At 44.5% G+C, this 16,859-nt stretch overlaps 4 protein-coding genes across 5 annotated transcripts; 2 read left to right on the top strand and 2 right to left on the bottom strand.

The window, feature by feature from the left end:
- The first annotated feature begins 1,338 nt into the window (after window positions 1-1,338).
- Window positions 1,339-2,978, top strand: sdhaf4 (succinate dehydrogenase complex assembly factor 4). Its single transcript, XM_035606755.2, has 3 exons — window positions 1,339-1,496; window positions 1,593-1,706; window positions 2,215-2,978. Exons 1-3 carry the CDS (start codon window positions 1,412-1,414, stop codon window positions 2,322-2,324), a joined length of 309 nt encoding a protein of 102 aa, XP_035462648.1. The 5' UTR covers window positions 1,339-1,411; the 3' UTR covers window positions 2,325-2,978.
- A 459-nt stretch (window positions 2,979-3,437) lies between these two features.
- mrpl57 (mitochondrial ribosomal protein L57) lies at window positions 3,438-6,051 on the bottom strand. Of its 2 annotated transcripts, none has more exons than XM_035605289.2 (2): window positions 5,649-6,051; window positions 3,438-4,184 (listed from the first exon to the last, which is right to left on the bottom strand). In XM_035605289.2, the coding sequence occupies exon 2, from the start codon at window positions 4,167-4,169 to the stop codon at window positions 3,864-3,866; it is 306 nt and encodes a 101-aa protein (XP_035461182.1). In that variant the 5' UTR covers window positions 4,170-4,184; window positions 5,649-6,051; the 3' UTR covers window positions 3,438-3,863. The 2 variants fall into 2 exon arrangements, with proteins under 2 accessions (XP_035461182.1, XP_035461183.1); XM_035605290.2 differs by lacking the exon at window positions 5,649-6,051 and adding an exon at window positions 4,352-5,438.
- A 97-nt stretch (window positions 6,052-6,148) lies between these two features.
- On the top strand, window positions 6,149-11,220 carry LOC118283392 (cytochrome P450 3A30-like). Its single transcript, XM_035605284.2, has 13 exons — window positions 6,149-6,311; window positions 6,491-6,584; window positions 6,757-6,809; window positions 7,116-7,215; window positions 7,640-7,753; window positions 8,270-8,355; window positions 8,431-8,573; window positions 8,655-8,779; window positions 8,933-9,011; window positions 9,347-9,507; window positions 9,627-9,853; window positions 10,235-10,397; window positions 10,621-11,220. Exons 1-13 carry the CDS (start codon window positions 6,241-6,243, stop codon window positions 10,693-10,695), a joined length of 1,491 nt encoding a protein of 496 aa, XP_035461177.2. The 5' UTR covers window positions 6,149-6,240; the 3' UTR covers window positions 10,696-11,220.
- A 545-nt stretch (window positions 11,221-11,765) lies between these two features.
- On the bottom strand, window positions 11,766-16,528 carry LOC118283391 (cytochrome P450 3A30). Its single transcript, XM_035605283.2, has 13 exons — window positions 16,367-16,528; window positions 16,098-16,191; window positions 15,849-15,901; window positions 15,357-15,456; window positions 15,015-15,128; window positions 14,413-14,498; window positions 14,195-14,337; window positions 13,989-14,113; window positions 13,757-13,835; window positions 13,261-13,421; window positions 12,916-13,142; window positions 12,365-12,527; window positions 11,766-12,228 (listed from the first exon to the last, which is right to left on the bottom strand). Exons 1-13 carry the CDS (start codon window positions 16,468-16,470, stop codon window positions 12,118-12,120), a joined length of 1,560 nt encoding a protein of 519 aa, XP_035461176.1. The 5' UTR covers window positions 16,471-16,528; the 3' UTR covers window positions 11,766-12,117.
- Between the last annotated feature and the right edge of the window lie 331 nt (window positions 16,529-16,859).

The following is a 16,859-nucleotide window of genomic DNA, read 5'->3' on the forward strand; positions in this document are numbered from 1 at the left end:
TCTTTCAATAATATCCCCAAATATGAAGAGAGTCCTTGTGTCTGGCACTTTTTCAAAAGGAAGAATTATGTTATGCTACACACCCACTTCTATTTCATTTTTTTTACTCAGCAGAGATCTCACACACACATTCTGTGTATATATTGATTATGTCTATAAACATTATCTGATACAAAAAAATGGTAAATGTCCTTTGTCCAACATTTTTGTGTGTGTGCGTGTGTGTGTGTGTGTTGTGTGTGTGCGCACGTGTGTGTGATGTGATATTCTCCAGGACTGCTTTCTAAAAGCTTGAAGAGGAATGTAAAGGAGAATTTCTTCACCCACTCAGAAATATCAGCACTGAGCCACTGTAATTGAGCTGAAACCCCCTGGAATTCCACACACACACACACACACACACACCCTGGGGAGGAAGCAATGGTCACCAAAGCTGATAAAGGTAAAGAAAGTTCAGAAACACTCAGCACGGCATCGTGTTTTGTCTTCTTCCTCCTTCTGTCCATAAACGTTTGATGGATCTATCTTCTGGGGCCCGTCAGTGTTCCTCCAGCAAATTTACTAAACTACAACTCCACCTATCTTCCAAGATAAAACAATGGCGGAGTCTTGTGATATTTCAGGCAACTTTGTTCTTCAGACATTTCCTACCACCAAAAAAACACCCAGTGAGGTCAAACAGTTTCAGGCACTTTCTCCCTTTGTAAACTGTGGACTGCAGATCAAAGTGTCCACAAACAAATATGTAACAAGCTGTTGAATATGTAATGTAGCTCACACATCTAACCGGGTTTATGATCTCAAGTTACAAGCAGTACGGATAATGGATGGACAGTGGAGATCAACTCAAGATGGCAGCTTTTTAATACTTTAGTAATTATGGCTAAACAGTTCATTTAAAAACGTAGATTTATTAATACAAGGCCACTATTTTGATTTTCATGAAGGAGTTAAAAATCTTTTTTAAAACAATAAAATATGTTTTAAAAAAAGTCAAATTTGTATTCAAGTTTTTAATAACAAAAAATATATAAGGTTATAATAAAAAGTAATGCAGTGAAACTTTTAAACATTATCGACGAACATGAGTTACCAAAAAAAGCCCTAGCTTTATTTCCATTTAATTATCAATATTATTTTTATTATTTTCCCCCTTCTCTTTCATTTATTTGTTTTATCTAACTTTTGCACCTGATCCTTTACAATACTGTGACGAATTTTGAGCCATATTGTTTGTATATAGATATATGCATGCAGTGCAATGTCTCCCTCTAGTGGCGCACAATAAACACTGCACTACCTTTCCCGTCGCTGGATGATGATGACGAGTAATCTTGCGTCATTAAAGCGCGACAAACACCGGAACCGGAGCAGGAGTGTTATGTAGTGTTGTTGTGTGACCGCAGCAGACATGTCGGTGCTCAGGTCTCTTCTCTGCGCTTCATCCAGAGGACGCGTCGTGTCCGGGGGCCTGACGGTGGACCGCGTCTTCACAGGTCGGTTGTTCGAGCCTCGGTCGCATGTTGCCCCCCCCCCCCCGCTTCGTGTCTGTATGGTGTCCAGACAGTCTCTGTGTCCTCTCCCCCCCCCAGGTTGTTGTCGAGCAGCCAGCGGGGCGGCGGCGGGCAAAGAGCCGCTGAAGAAAGCCAAAACGCCGCAGGGTCGCTTCGACGGCCCCGAGGAGAAGAGCAGGGATGTTCTGGAGAGTGAGGACGAGGCGACATGATCCTTTCGTTTGTTATTTGAAAAAAAATGATACTGCAACAGACGCAGCACAGACTCTGGGCCATCATCAATATTCATATTCACCTGTGTTACAGAACCACACGTCCACAAATACAGCATCATTCATTCACTAAAAATATGTATTCATAAAGATACAATGTGCCTGATACACGATGAGCAATAATCTACAAATAGGGCTGCAACTAGCTATTATTTTTCATAATCAATTAATCTATCTCGATTAAAATGTTAAAAAAATTAGAACCTAAAGGCTGTGGTGTTTTAGGCTTTTTAAATATATTTATTCCTGCTAGAGTTAATCGATTAGTTGTTTGGTCCATAAACTGTTGTGATTGTCAAAAATGTCGATCGTGTTTGTTTTGTCACCACAACAGAGCTATTTAGTTTACTGTCACAGGAGCAAAAAAAACAGAACATATTCACTTTAATTTAAAAATTTGTTTTCACTGTTGCCTCTCGTCCCTCCAGAGTACCCCGACGACGTGAACCCCGCCACCAAGGAGAAGGGCGGCCCCCGTGGTCCGGAGCCCACCCGCTACGGCGACTGGGAGAGAAAGGGTCGCTGTGTGGACTTCTAGTTGTTCATCATCACCCATAATCCTGACACGTGTCACATCTGCACGACAACGACGATGTGGAGTCCGTGTCACATTTTCATCAGATTGCTTTTTGCTGTAAAAGTCAAAGCGAAGAGACGACACACAGTTTCTGACTGTCACTGCATTCATACTTATAAACACATCTTGGAGAAGGGAAAAAAGTTGTCATTGTCATCCTGAACAACTACATCTAGCAGAACATTTTTTGTGTGGCTCAAATATTATAGTATTGCAACGTACAAACAGTGGACTTTACTTTGGAATATGTCTGCATTGAATCAGCTAAAAAAATAGATATATTTACTATGTATAGTGTCATGGTCTGATCTGACCTTGCATCAGTCATTGCCAGAAACAATGGAGGAATGTGTTTGTAGAGTTCCCTTGAGTCGAGTCACACTTTGATACTGTAACTGTCATATCAGTGGATTTACTGTAAAGGCCAGAGGACGGGTGCTCTCCAAATTGTGTTATACGGACGACGACTTGGCTCGATCCCTGTTTCCAGAGAAAACATTTCTCCACCTTCTTCTTTACTTGGCCGCAATTGTTGAGAAATATTACAAGCATCCGCTTACATGACCTTGAGCTATAAATAACTCATTAAATGTCTTTATTGCCTCTGAGAAAGTGTCACTGGTTCACGTCTCCGTTTGATGTCTCATGATTGTGGAGTCAGTTTTGGATTGTTTCACGTCACAAACACTTTTCTAGCTTTTCAATAACGTCCCTGATCGATCTGTAAAGAAAAATGTTCTGCAAAGCAACATGCAGGCTGTAACGACCCGTCAGCGGCTCCTGCAGATACACCACAAGGGTCAGGATGATCAGGTGTGAAATGGGGGGACAGGTTATCAGTCGAGCCATGAATGCACATTTCGCGTCACCAGACTTGAGGTTTCATGGGCGGTCAAACTCCTGCACAACGTCCATCACCTAAGTCAGCAGACTCGTTAATTTAGCCGCCGACTAACAGGGATTATATTTCTGCAAAACAGAAAAACATCACTTTGTTACAGCGGGTCTAACAATGACATTCACTTAGTGGTTTTTCTAACTTCAAAGGTTAAAAAGACAAGAAGACATTTGGGCTTATTGACGGTCAAAACGTTTAATACACAAACTTTCCCATGTGAAATTCAATCTCCCCAGACAGTTTATATAACTCCTCCGACATTTGCCTCGGGGGGAAAAAACATACTTCGATAATTGTACAGATTTCATTACCAGCCTGTGAAAGCCGGAGGATTTTCTCAACGTGATATTGTTTATTGATAGTTATTAGCTCACAAATCAGGTACAGAGTTGATGATCTGAATTTGGAGTAACTTCAGCCCCGGGTGCAGAGTGGGTTCTCCTTTTACCACAAAAAAAAAACATGGATTTCTTTTTTGGAGAAGAAAGATGGAGTTAAAACAGGCTGCTGAAATCTCAGTTGACGACTCTTCACGGCGTCCGTTCGGCTTCACGTCGACGACAGCACAGAGCTGTCTTTAACTTCAGTCTCTGTGCATCTTGTCACCACGTCTTGGAGATGTTCAGGTGACTCAGGTGGTCCGCCATGCGCTTGTGCTCGGGAAACTTGGCGAACTTGGCCTCCTTCATCTTGAGCCAGGCCTGGGCCCGGCGCTCCACGGCGTGGCAGTACTCCTGCTCCGGCGTCATGTACGGCCGGCTGAGCCAGTACTCGTTCGCTGCCTCGACCTCCAGCCGATTGAGCGTGTTGCGCTGCATCTGCCACGTGACCTGCCGCGGCCGCCGGTACTTGCCGATCCACTGCTTGCCGGGGATGCCCTTCCGCAGCAGGGCGAGGGTGAGGAACATGGCGGCCGATTACGTCTGAGGAGATGAAAAAAAGAAGAAAATAGATTGCTGCTGATGTTACATACGAACGGGTGTAGTAGTGTTTCCCTCTTTAAGCGCCGCTGGGCGCACAAAATTTCGTAGTATTCACTGTGATATAATGACAACCAAGGCTTCTTATCTTATCTTACTCGTCGTTTTACCTTTGGCACGATTGTTGAGTCACGGATTTTACAGCAGCAGCGCATGACCGTGATGTCACGTCGACAACCTCGTGGTTCAGTGGTTTGTTGTGTAAAAAGTCAAAAGTGTAACAGTGAAAAAAAGTTTTTACAGCGGCTGTTAATCAATATGTCTCATAAACAAGGGATCACATGACTGTAAGTATGAGACGATAATCCTGCTGGTTGAACCGGGACCTTTATAGACACTTTCAGCTCACTGTTTTCCTCCAGAGTTTGAAGTGTCGTTTCTTAATTGAATTTTCCGACTGCGGGAATTTCAAGCGTGAAGGAGTTTGATACGTTTTTAGCTTTATCAACCTCAATTCATTAATCAGTCAGTTGTGCTCGGAGGAGCCATCAGTTGTTGCCACAAGCCTTGAAGAGTCGGAAGAAATTCAACTACAATGAATTACAATGAAATTCAGAGGATGTAGAAGCAGAGAGTTGCCCAAAACTTTTCACTTCATACATCAACATGTGATGCGTCCATCATTTGTCATACACGGGGGGAAGAGCGGGAATGATTAGCCAACTGTCCATCTAACAAAATTAATTTTGTTTTTTAATTTTTCAAAGCTAAAAAAATTGACCAACATCTGCTGCATCCAGCTTCTAAAAATGTGGGAATTTTCTGATTTTCTCTTCTATGACTTCAAACTTAGATCATTTATTTTCTTTCCATCGGTTGTTTGATGAATGTCGAGCGTGTTTTTCCCAAATCCCAACATGATTTGTCCACAAACCAAAGACATTTAGTTCAATTAAAGCAATAGTTTGCAAGGAAACGAGCAGTCAGTTACCAATCGACCGATCGATCAATCGTAGCAGTTCTGAATAACTGAGGCAGCGAACTAGGAATTCCCATTGCATAAAGCCTGACATTGAACTCAACTCATAAATCTGAGCCAGCTGATTCTGCTACTGCACTGTACCAATAACAATAGTAATGATAATCATGATGATAACTTTTATATCTATATTTTAACACATAACTCAACAGCGCCGACAGCTAAAGCATCGAAATTGATCCATAAGTTGAATAAAACAGCTCAAAATCGTCACCCCGCCTTTTATTTTTATTTATTACGTGATGTCCTTATACAAAGAAAGTTTAAATATGACCCAATATTGATATGACAGTATTAAAATGTGTGTGTGTGTGTGTGTGTGTGTGTGTGTAGCTAGCTTAGCTTTAGCTTCACTTCACAAGGGCAGCTCGGAAAGGACATATTCTTTTTATGCTCGTATAAAATTATACTACACATTTTTTGCTCACCTCCTTTTCTTCCTGTGGAAAATATGAAACTCTTTCCGACAACGCGATGAAGAAAATCGAAATCGAACAGTTTAAAAACACAAAAACTGTGAAAAATGTGATAAGCTGCGCTCTTACAACAGTACTTCCGGGTTGTCTACGGAGTGGGAGCAGGCTCATAAGGGGTTCAGATACGTTCAATCCGCTTGTTTTACATTTTTTAAAATTTTATTTCTCACTGTCTGGAAAAAAGCATGTTTATAAGAGTTCCTCCACAAATAAGCCAAATGTAATCAAATCTAATTGAACAGAAAAATATGAAAGCTGCAATAATGACGCATCGCTGCGCCTGTTGTGTTTTGCTCTCTTGTTTTAACAACAAGAGAACAAAAGAATCTACATTTGGGTAAATAATAGTTTGCAATCCGAATCCAATCAACCTACATTTAAGAAATAAAATTTAAAAGATCATAACCCAACAAGCCACCGGCCCCCAGACTCCTCCCACCGGATGTGCACTTCCAGTGTCACTTGAGGTAGGTTTTTCTTTTCCCCAGGACACTTCCTCATTTTTCTGTCCCAGCTCTCCTTCCTTCCACACACAGTCTCAACGATGTTTGTCTTCTCGTGGTTTTCGGCTACGACCTGGACTCTGCTGGTTCTCTGTTTCACCCTCTTGTTGCTGTGAGTATGGTTTCTTCGTCCAGGCCTGCAGCTGGGTTGCCATGTTTGCCTTTTTCTTTTTCCTTTACTGCCCTGCACTGCAACGACAAGGGTTCCTCAAGTTGTTGTGACAGTGTTTGATCCCTGTTCCTGTAACAAATATGAATCTCTCTCTCTCTCTCTTTCTTTTCATATCGCAGCTATGGCATTTGGCCTTATAGGTTCTTCAAAAAGCTGGGAATACCCGGACCACGGCCGCTGCCTTTCATGGGAACAATGATGTACTTCAGGAAGGTATGACACGTTCCACTGGTTCGATCACTGAGATTCAGCAAAGGTGATGTGTATGTTTTATGACGTATCTTATCTCTGCACTCTGTTATTGCACCTGAAGCTCTGTGACTCCCCCTGACCCTTTGTCTCTCTGTCATATTCTTATCATTATATTGTCTCATATTCCTTATAGGGGATTGATGTCTTTGACCGCGAGTGCCAAGCGAAGTACGGCGACGTCTGGGGGTGAGTTGTTGTTCTTGTTGCACCAGTGGGAGTTACACAATTGGAATGCAAATTGTATTATGTTTCCTAATCTTTGCCTCTTTTATGAAAAAAAAGAAGAAGAAAAAAATATAAATGAAGAGTCATTCACATGAAACCGTATGGAATTTGGAGGAGCAATTTCTCATCCAGGGCCGGTCCAAGGGATAAGAAAACCCCCTGAGAGCAGCATGGATGCTTTTATAAAATTAATATTCAATGTATCATCCACCGCTCCCGCCTCTCACCACAATGTTGTTGTGTTTTTGTTTCTTTCCGTGTGCGCAGGTTGTACGATGGGCGGTCACCGGTGTTGATGGTGTCAGACCCGGACATGATAAAGAGTGTGATGGTGAAGGAGTGCTACTCTACGTTCACCAACCGCAGGGTGAGAGACTCACCTGGTCACACGTTGCAACCTTGTTATCTTCAGTGACACAGCTTGATTTGTAATGATGTCATAGCAACAGTGGAAAGTGGAAAGTACAACTACGTGTTTGATATGGTGAGGTCACCTTATCTGGTTGAGGAGTGTTTTCATGATTTTAAAGTCCACATCTCAAACATATGTTTTGGCCCGAACCATGAGAAGAAGAAAAGGCCTTGAAGTATATTTCATTCCAGTCAGGTGGTTTTTGGATTTGACGTAATATGCTGCAGTTTCCGCAGAGGGTTCCGATATCCAGATCTGAGGATTACACCAGGCCCCCTCACACGCAGCGTCCGGAGCAAACAGGAAGAGAAAGGGAGAGGGAGAAATGTCGGGGGGAGAGAATCTAAACGCCGAGTGGACTTTGACCTCTCGTTCACAGGAAGACACTCTGGGTGGACCTTTTAAAGACGCCATTACAGTGGTCAAAGATGAGAGGTGGAAACGGATTCGCAGCTCTTTGTCTCCGTGCTTCACCAGTGGAAGACTGAAACAGGTCGGTGTCGTACAGTATCAAACAAAACACATCCACCTGTGTGTGTCTGCAGTATATAGTAGTATATAGTATATATTCTACTGTATAAACTGCATAGACTCAATGATAGAAATAAATATCCACATCGAATTCTCAACGTTACAGAAGTGGATAGTAACCAAGTACCTTTACTCCAATGTTGTACTTTCACAGTTTAATTTTTGATGAACTTGTCAGTGACTTGAGTATTTGCATGTTCTACTGTTCTCTACTCCACATACAGTCTCTACCACATGTTTACTTCCTCTCATGACTCCCTCGGGTTTATCTTGTGAGAGAGAACCACTGGACCACACTACCAAACTGTATATACAGTAGTTAACAGTAGCTCCTCCTCCACCTGCTGCTTACGTACCTCATATCATTATAATAAGGAGCTATAACATACAATAATAAATCAGACACAGGGTCCAGAATAGAGATCCTAGTTCTTGTTCAGTACACAACTTTTCTTTTTCTTTTCTTTTTGATTCAAAGGTTTATCCCATCGTTGCTCGCTATGCGGACCGGCTCGTCGAGAAACTTGGACAAAACAACGCGGACGACCCGGTCGACGTCAAACAGTACGTTGTTATTCTGTCACGCCGCGTTGGCGACAATTCATCCATGTCACGTCGGTTCTTTGCTTCCGCCCGTAGGTTTGTGGCGCCGTACAGTTTGGACGTGGTGACCAGTGCGTCTTTCGGCGTCGAGGCGGATTCCATCAACAATCCAGATGACCCGACTGTTGTTAACGTCAAGAAGGTTATTAACTTCAGACTCTGGCCTTTTTTTTTATCAAGTACGTCCTCGTCGCCACCGCCGCTGCGTGCAGATATCAGTGGTGCAAATCCTGGTTAACGACTCCTTGGTCTCCTCTCAGTGATATTACCCTTTGGCGCTCAGCTGGTGAAGCTGCTGAAGATCGAGATTATGCCCCAACTCAGTGTGGATTATTTCTTCAACATCATCAAGAGCTTTAAAGACCAGCGGTCTGCAGAAGATTCTGTGAGTATTTCGTCTGCACAGTGGCAGAAACTGGAGAGAGAGGCTTGTCCTTTCTGGGAAATGTTGCCTTGTTGGCAAGTTAGAGGAGAGGATTGACACCACTGTCTCTTTGAGTCTCTACGTTTGGTGACTTGTTCTCTGTGGCCGCTCCAGAGTCGAGCGGACTTCCTGCAGGTGATGGTCCAGAGCGAGATCCCGGACATAAAGAACGGGCAGGAGCAGCCGAGCAAAGGTTTGTTCTCGCCGCAGCAGAGATTCCCAGAAGGTCGAGGGGCCGGCGCACCGGGCACGCTCACGTTCTTCAGTTCACGGTTCCTCCTTCGCCTCCATCGAGTTCGTTCTCCTCAGGAGAAACCGGAGCTGAAACAATTCGTCGATTGGCCCAGTTTGTCAAAAACACTGTGAGAGATGACTGAAGTCCATTATTCTGGTGCTGGGGCTTTTCAGGCCCGTCTCGCTGGGACACTCAAAATGAACAGATCCATTATGATCGTCCTCGGTAACATCTGTGCTCTTTCTTACGTTGACCTTGACATAAACTTTCCGCCATCCTTTGTTTTGATTTAGGCTTGACTGAACAGGAGATCCTCTCCCAGGCCTTCATTTTCATCTTCGGCGGCTACGAGACCACCAGCACCACTATCTCCTTCATCCTCTACAATCTGGCCACCAACCCCGACGCCATGCACGTCTTGCAGGAAGAGCTCGACGCCAACCTGGACAGAGATGTACAGTAACGAACCCGTCACCTCTTGTTTTCTTTGACGCCTCCTTTTACAGGCAGCCAGAATTTCGACCTCCCAAAAAAAAACCCCAGCAGACATTTTCACTGGTGTTTCTCCTCCAGGCGCCGGTCTCATACGAGGACCTGCTCCGCCTGCAGTACCTGGACCAGGTCATCAGCGAGTCGATGCGTTTTATTCCCACGGCGCCGCGGCTTGAGAGGACCTGCAAAAAAACCACGCAGCTCCACGGCGTCACCGTCCCCGAGGGAACCCTTGTCGGGATTCCCGTGTCCTTGTTACACAAGGATCCGCGCTTTTGGAGCTCGCCTGAGCTCTTCAGACCAGAGAGGTAAAGGTCGCCCGTGCTAAGGATTGACGAGTCCCGGGGACAGAACCATCTCTTCCCCTTGTTTGATGCACTGCAGTGTGACAGTCAGCATCTTCATCTCTTTTGCCTCTAAGCTTTGTGATCCTGTATAATAAAAAAGGACATTGGTTTGAATAGTAAATGTAAATTTGACATGGCTTAGTTTTTAATTTGGAAACGTGAACTGTGTTTATTAGACGTCTGCTGATGTATCAAGTTGAAGTCAAGTGTGTGTGTGTGTGTGTGTGTGTGTGTGTGTGTGTGTGTGTGTGTGTGTGTGTGTGTGTGTGTGTGTGTGTGTGTGTGTGTGTGTGTGTGTGTGTGTGTGTGTGTGTGTGTGTGTGTGTGTGTGTGTGTGTGCAGGTTCAGTAAGGACAGTGGGGAGGAGGTGAACCCGTACGTCTACATGCCGTTCGGCCTCGGGCCTCGCAACTGCGTCGGGATGCGCTACGCCGTCCTCGTCGTGAAGATGGTGATCGTCCGCCTCCTGCAGCATTACACTTTGGAAACGTGCCGAGACACCATGGTGAGAGCCACACACACACACACACACACACACACACACACACACACACACACACACACACACAGGGCCGCAAACACACAAGCACACGCACATACACACAGGGCCACACACACACAGGGCCACATACGCAAGCACACACACACACACACGCACACACGCACACACACACACACACACTCAACGCTCCTGTGCCGATTTCACATTTTGTTTCTTTTCCCCTCAGATTCCTTTAGAGTTTGACTGGAAGTTCCAGCCGACTAAGCCGATAAAACTCAACTTTGTTCCCAGACGACACTAGTCCAGGAGCGAGGGAGAAGCAGTGTCGGAGCAGGACGCACTGTGAACACCACGACGTCTCATCCTCGTGAAACAAGCGAATTTATCTGATGTTTGAGTGAAAGGAAGAAAAAACGTAAACTTGACTTTGCCGCCATCTGCTGGTTTATAATTATAATGCTAATTTGTACTGTTACCTGTACGCGCTTCAACACAAGACACCGGAGGGGTTTTTTCCCCTTTGACCTTTCGTAGCTTCAGATGGCGTATGCATCCTCTTTGAATTGCTCTGTGTCTGTTTCGGGTTCTTTGTCTCTTTGTGATTGTCTTGTGTCCTTATGTAGTTTTTTTGTGAGTTTATTTCTCTGTGGTTGTCGTGTCTATTTGTGATGATGTTGTGTCGCTTGTCGTTGTTTTTGTGTCTTTGAGTTCCTTACACATTTTCTCTTTGAAGAAGAAGAAAAAAAGAAGTTTTTTCACAGAAACTTCAGTGGAGCCAACTGGATTTGTACCTTGTTGGAAAGTTATTAAAGAGAAGTGAACAGTCTCTTGTCTTTACCTCTTTTTGGGGGGATGAATGTATGAGTTCTACATTGACATGGAATCCCAAAGCGTTTTGTATTTAAATTATAAAACTGATTTCAGAAATCTATTCTTTTTTTGACTTGAGTACAGTTCTTCATTAAATGTAGGTAGTTTGTCCGCCACTTTGACCAGATTCATGAGCAACTCGTGTAGGGCTGCAGACCAACCATTATTCTCATTATCGATTAACCTGTCGGAAAAATATTGTCTCGATGAATCGATAAGTTGTTTTGCTCATTGTGTTTCCCAAACACACCTGAATGTCTTTCAGCCCACTGTCGTAGAAAGCAGGAAATAAGGAGCTGGAATCTGAGAATTTTGACTTAAAAAACAAAACGAAAACTACTTGAGCTGATTAAGCGATTAAAAAAAATTGTTGGGGATTAATTTAGTAGTCGATTACTAGTCGATTCATCGACTAGTAATCGACCTTCATGCATTGGACCAGGGAGTGTAAGTGTGTGTTGTTGTAAATCTTCCGTATGCTAAATGAGATATTACAATGCAGATGTTTGGATCAATTTATTGTCCTTGCTTGTCTGCTCCGTGAATATCGGATGTTTAGAATTATGCAGCTACTTAGCGGAACAATTAAAAGACCATGACATATATGTATATTAACATAATGTTTTGCCGAAACACAAATTCATGTACTGTGCTGTGAAAATAAAATCCTGTGCTTTTTTTTAAACATCAGTTGGATTTAACATTCAAGACAACTGTATTAATATAAAAGTGAATAAAGCACATTTGACATAGCAAGAAAAATGAAATGTGCAAAGGTGAGTTTCAGCAGTTTGAACTAGTGAACTCTGAAGGTCACACTCGTCAGCTGCCGCTCGATGTTACAACAACAGAACTAGGAATTGGACGGGATTTCTCCCTCACTCCTGGACGAGTGTCGTCTTGGAACAAAGTTGAGTTTTATCGGCTTGGTCGGCTGGAACTTCCAGTCAAACTCCATAGGAATCTGAGGGGAAAGAAACAAAGTACAGAATCAGCAGAGGAGCGTTGGGTGTGTGTGCACACGAGTGTGTGTGTGTGCGTGTGTGTGTGTGCGTGTGTGTGTGCGTGTGTGCGTGTGTGTGTGTGTGTGTGGCTCTCACCATGGTGTCTCGGCACGTTTCCAAAGTGTAATGCTGCAGGAGGCGGACGATCACCATCTTCACGACGAGGACGGCGTAGCGCATCCCGACGCAGTTGCGAGGCCCGAGGCCGAACGGCATGTAGACGTACGGGTTCACCTCCTCCCCACTGTCCTTACTGAACCTGCACATATACACACACACACACACACACACACACACACACACACACACACACACACACACACACACACACACACACACACACACACACACACACACACACACACACACACACACACACACACACACACACACACACACACACTTGACTTCAACTTGATACATCAGCAGACGTCTAATAAACACAGTTCACGTTTCCAAATTAAAAACTAAGCCATGTCAAATTTACATTTACTATTCAAACCAATGTCCTTTTTTTTCTACAGGACGACGAAGCTTAGAGGCAAAAGAGATGAAGATGCTGACTGTCACACTGCAGTGCATCAAACAAGGGGAAGAGATGGTTCTGTCCCCGGGACTCGTCAATCCTTAGCACGGGCGACCTTTACCTCTCTGGTCTGAAGAGCTCAGGCGAGCTCCAAAAGCGCGGATCCTTGTGTAACATGGCCACGGGAATCCCAACAAGGGTTCCCTCGGGGACGGTGACGCCGTGGAGCTGCGTGGTTTTTTTGCAGGTCCTGTCAAGCCGTGGCACCGTGGGAATGAAACGCATCGACTCGCTGATGACCTGGTCCAGGTACTGCAGGCGGAGCAGGTCCTCGTATGAGACCGGCGCCTGGAGGAGAAACACCAGTGAAAATGTCTGCTGGGGTTTTTTTTGGGAGGTCGAAATTCTGGCTGCCTGTAAAAGGAGGCGTCAAAGAAAACAAGAGGTGACGGGTTCGTTACTGTACATCTCTGTCCAGGTTGGCGTCGAGCTCTTCCTGCAAGACGTGCATGGCGTCGGGGTTGGTGGCCAGATTGTAGAGGATGAAGGAGATAGTGGTGCTGGTGGTCTCGTAGCCGCCGAAGATGAAAATGAAGGCCTGGGAGAGGATCTCCTGTTCAGTCAAGCCTAAATCAAAACAAAGGATGGCGGAAAGTTTATGTCAAGGTCAACGTAAGAAAGAGCACAGATGTTACCGAGGACGATCATAATGGATCTGTTCATTTTGAGTGTCCCAGCGAGACGGGCCTGAAAAACCCCAGCACCAGAATAATGGACTTCAGTCATCTCTCACTGTGTTTTTGACAAACTGGGCCAATCGACGAATTGTTTCAGCTCCGGTTTCTCCTGAGGAGAACGAACTCGATGGAGGCGAAGGAGAAACCGTGAACTGAAGAACGTGAGCGTGCCCGGTGCGTCGGCCCCTCGACCTTCTGGGAATCTCTGCTGCGGCGAGAACAAACCTTTGCTCGGCTGCTCCTGCCCGTTCTTTATGTCCGGGATCTCGCTCTGGACCATCACCTGCAGGAAGTCCGCTCGACTCTGGAGCGGCCACAGAGAACAAGTCACCAAACGTAGAGACTCAAAGAGACAGTGGTGTCAATCCTCTCCTCTAACTTGCCAACAAGGCAACATTTCCCAGAAAGGACAAGCCTCTCTCTCCAGTTTCTGCCACTGTGCAGACGAAATACTCACAGAATCTTCTGCAGACCGCTGGTCTTTAAAGCTCTTGATGATGTTGAAGAAATAATCCACACTGAGTTGGGGCATAATCTCGATCTTCAGCAGCTTCACCAGCTGAGCGCCAAAGGGTAATATCACTGAGAGGAGACCAAGGAGTCGTTAACCAGGATTTGCACCACTGATATCTGCACGTAGCGGCGGTGGCGACGAGGACGTACTTGATAAAAGAAGAGGCCAGAGTTTGAAGTTAATAACCTTCTTGACGTTAACAGCAGTCGGGTCATCTGGATTGTTGATGGAATCCGCTTCGACGCCGAAAGACGCACTGGTCACCACGTCCAAACTGTACGGCGCCACAAACCTACGGGCGGAAGCAAAGAACCGACGTGACATGGATGAATTGTCGCGAACGCGGCGTGACAGAATAACAACGTACTGTTTGACGTCGACCGGGTCGTCCGCGTTGTTTTGTCCAAGTTTCTCGACGAGCCGGTCCGCATAGCGAGCAACGATGGGATAAACCTTTGAATCAAAAAGAAAAGACAAAGAAAAGTTGTGTACTGAACAAGAACTAGGATCTCTATTCTGGACCCTGTGTCTGATTTATTATTGTATATCATAGCTCCTTATTATAATGATATGAGGTACGTAAGCAGCAGGTGGAGGAGGAGCTACTGTTAACTACTGTATATACAGTTTGGTAGTGTGGTCCAGTGGTTCTCTCTCACAAGATAAACCTGAGGGAGTCATGAGAGGAAGTAAACATGTGGTAGAGACTGTATGTGGAGTAGAGAACAGTAGAACATGCAAATACTCAAGTCACTGACATGTTCATCAAAAATTAAACTGTGAAAGTACAACATTGGAGTAAAGGTACTTGGTTACTCTCCACTTCTGTAACGTTGAGAATTCGATGTGGATATTTATTTCTATCACTGAGTCTATGCAGTTTATACAGTAGAATATATACTATATACTACTATATACTGCAGACACACACAGGTGGATGTGTTTTGTTTGATACTGTACGACACCGACCTGTTTCATTCTTCCACTGGTGAAGCACGGAGACAAAGAGCTGCGAATCCGTTTCCACCTCTCATCTTTGACCACTGTAATCGCCTCTTCAAAAGGTCCACCCACAGTGTTTTCCTGTGAACGAGAGGTCAAAGTCCTTTTAGATTCTCCCCCCCGACATTTTCTCTTTCTCCCTTTCTCTCTGGATATCGGACCCCTCTGTGGAAACTGCAGCATATTATCTCCCCATATCAAACACGTAGTTGTACTTTCCACTTTCCACTGTTGCTATGACATCATTACAAATCAAGCTGTGTCACTGAAGACAACAGGTTGCAACGTGCGACCAGGTGAGTCTCTCACCCTGCGGTTGGTGAAGGTAGAGAAGCACTCCTTCACCATCACGCTCTTTATCATGTCCGGGTCTGACACCATCAACACCGGTAACCGCGATTCGTACAACCTGCGCACACGGAAAGAAACAAAAACACAACAACATCATGGCGAGAGTCGTGAAATATTATGCTGGCTCATAAGACGGAATTAAATACTCGTATATGTGGATCTAAAGTTAATATATCACGGAAGCGAGTCTGTCTCACCGGACTTTGAAATTTGAAAAGGCACTGAATCATTTAAAGTGAATATCGGTTTGAAATTTTTTTGAACTTTTGAATTCAGATGGAAAAAAATTCTAAATGCTCCAAAAACTCCCAAAACTATATTGTTTCATGTGAATGACTCATCATATATTTATATATTTATGTATTTATTTTCATAAGAGGCAAACATTTGGATTGCGTAACTCCCACTGATGCAACAACAACAACAACAACAACAACAGCAACAACTCACCCCCAGACGTCGCCGTACTTCGCTTGGCACTCGCGGTCAAAGACATGAATCCCCTATAAGGAATATGAGACAATATAATAATACAATAATAATAATAATACGAGTGTTGAAAAAGAGACTACAGGTCAGGGGGTCACAGAGCTGAGATATGTGCAGATTATTGTTAATTATTGTTTTAGTGAAACATCAAATGTTCACATGAGGACATTTGATGAATCTCAGTGATCGAACCAGTGGAACGTGTCATACCTTCCTAAAGTACATCAGTGTTCCCATGAAAGGCAGCGGCCGTGGTCCGGGTATTCCCAGCTTTTTGAAGAACCTATAAGGCCAAATGCCATAGCTGCGATATGAAAAGAAAGAGAGAGAAAGATTCATATTTGTTACGGGAACAGGGATCAAACACTGTCACAACAACTTGAGGAACCCTTGTCGTTGCAGTGCAGGGCAGTAAAGGAAAAAGAAAAAGGCAAACATGGCAACCCAGCTGCAGGCCTGGACGAAGAAACCATACTCACAGCAACAAGAGGGTGAAACAGAGAACCAGCAGAGTCCAGGTCGTAGACGAAAACCACGAGAAGACAAACATCGTTGAGACTGTGTGTCGAAGGAAGGAGAGCATGGGAAACAAGCTGAGGGAGAAATGAGGAAGTGTCCTGGGGCTAAAGAAAAAGAAAAAAACACACCCACAACAACAAGTGACCCTGAGTGCAGGGGAGGAGCCTGGAGGCCGGGAGCCAATGACTGCGGTTCATGTAATATGAAGGATCAGAGGCTGGTGACTTTTTATCTGGATGGAGCAGCAGGTTTCAGATAAACAATCTGACGTCTACTTCAGTGAAGCAGGAATGTGGCCTGAGCATCGTGGAGGCCTGAGAAAGAAATCCATAACTCAAACTACAGCGGTGTGTCCATCGTCCTGTGGCGATGAAACAGATATTGTATGTGATGCATTTGTTCCACATATTTGGACCGTCGTAAATGTGGTAGTTGGAGAGGAGGACATTGTTA

The sequence above is a fragment of the Scophthalmus maximus genome, chromosome 10 (genome assembly GCF_022379125.1).
Source record: "Scophthalmus maximus strain ysfricsl-2021 chromosome 10, ASM2237912v1, whole genome shotgun sequence".
Classification (NCBI taxonomy): domain Eukaryota; kingdom Metazoa; phylum Chordata; class Actinopteri; order Pleuronectiformes; family Scophthalmidae; genus Scophthalmus; species Scophthalmus maximus.

What these genes read in the sequence shown, in the direction of transcription:
- sdhaf4 (XM_035606755.2), top strand. Translation starts at nt 1,412, where the DNA reads ATGTCGGTGCTCAGGTCTCTTCTCTGCGCTTCATCCAGAGGACGCGTC. An exon ending in GGTGGACCGCGTCTTCACAG is followed by an intron (nt 1,497 to 1,592) that starts GTCGGTTGTTCG and finishes TCCCCCCCCCAG; the next exon opens with GTTGTTGTCGAGCAGCCAGC. An exon ending in GAGCAGGGATGTTCTGGAGA is followed by an intron (nt 1,707 to 2,214) that starts GTGAGGACGAGG and finishes TCGTCCCTCCAG; the next exon opens with AGTACCCCGACGACGTGAAC.
- LOC118283391 (XM_035605283.2), bottom strand. Translation starts at nt 16,470, where the DNA reads ATGCTCTCCTTCCTTCGACACACAGTCTCAACGATGTTTGTCTTCTCG. An exon ending in CCAGTGGAAGAATGAAACAG is followed by an intron (nt 14,499 to 15,014) that starts GTCGGTGTCGTA and finishes TTTGATTCAAAG; the next exon opens with GTTTATCCCATCGTTGCTCG. An exon ending in GACCCGGTCGACGTCAAACA is followed by an intron (nt 14,338 to 14,412) that starts GTACGTTGTTAT and finishes TTCCGCCCGTAG; the next exon opens with GTTTGTGGCGCCGTACAGTT.
- LOC118283392 (XM_035605284.2), top strand. Translation starts at nt 6,241, where the DNA reads ATGTTTGTCTTCTCGTGGTTTTCGGCTACGACCTGGACTCTGCTGGTT. An exon ending in CAATGATGTACTTCAGGAAG is followed by an intron (nt 6,585 to 6,756) that starts GTATGACACGTT and finishes TATTCCTTATAG; the next exon opens with GGGATTGATGTCTTTGACCG. An exon ending in CCAGTGGAAGACTGAAACAG is followed by an intron (nt 7,754 to 8,269) that starts GTCGGTGTCGTA and finishes TTTGATTCAAAG; the next exon opens with GTTTATCCCATCGTTGCTCG.
- mrpl57 (XM_035605289.2), bottom strand. Translation starts at nt 4,169, where the DNA reads ATGTTCCTCACCCTCGCCCTGCTGCGGAAGGGCATCCCCGGCAAGCAG.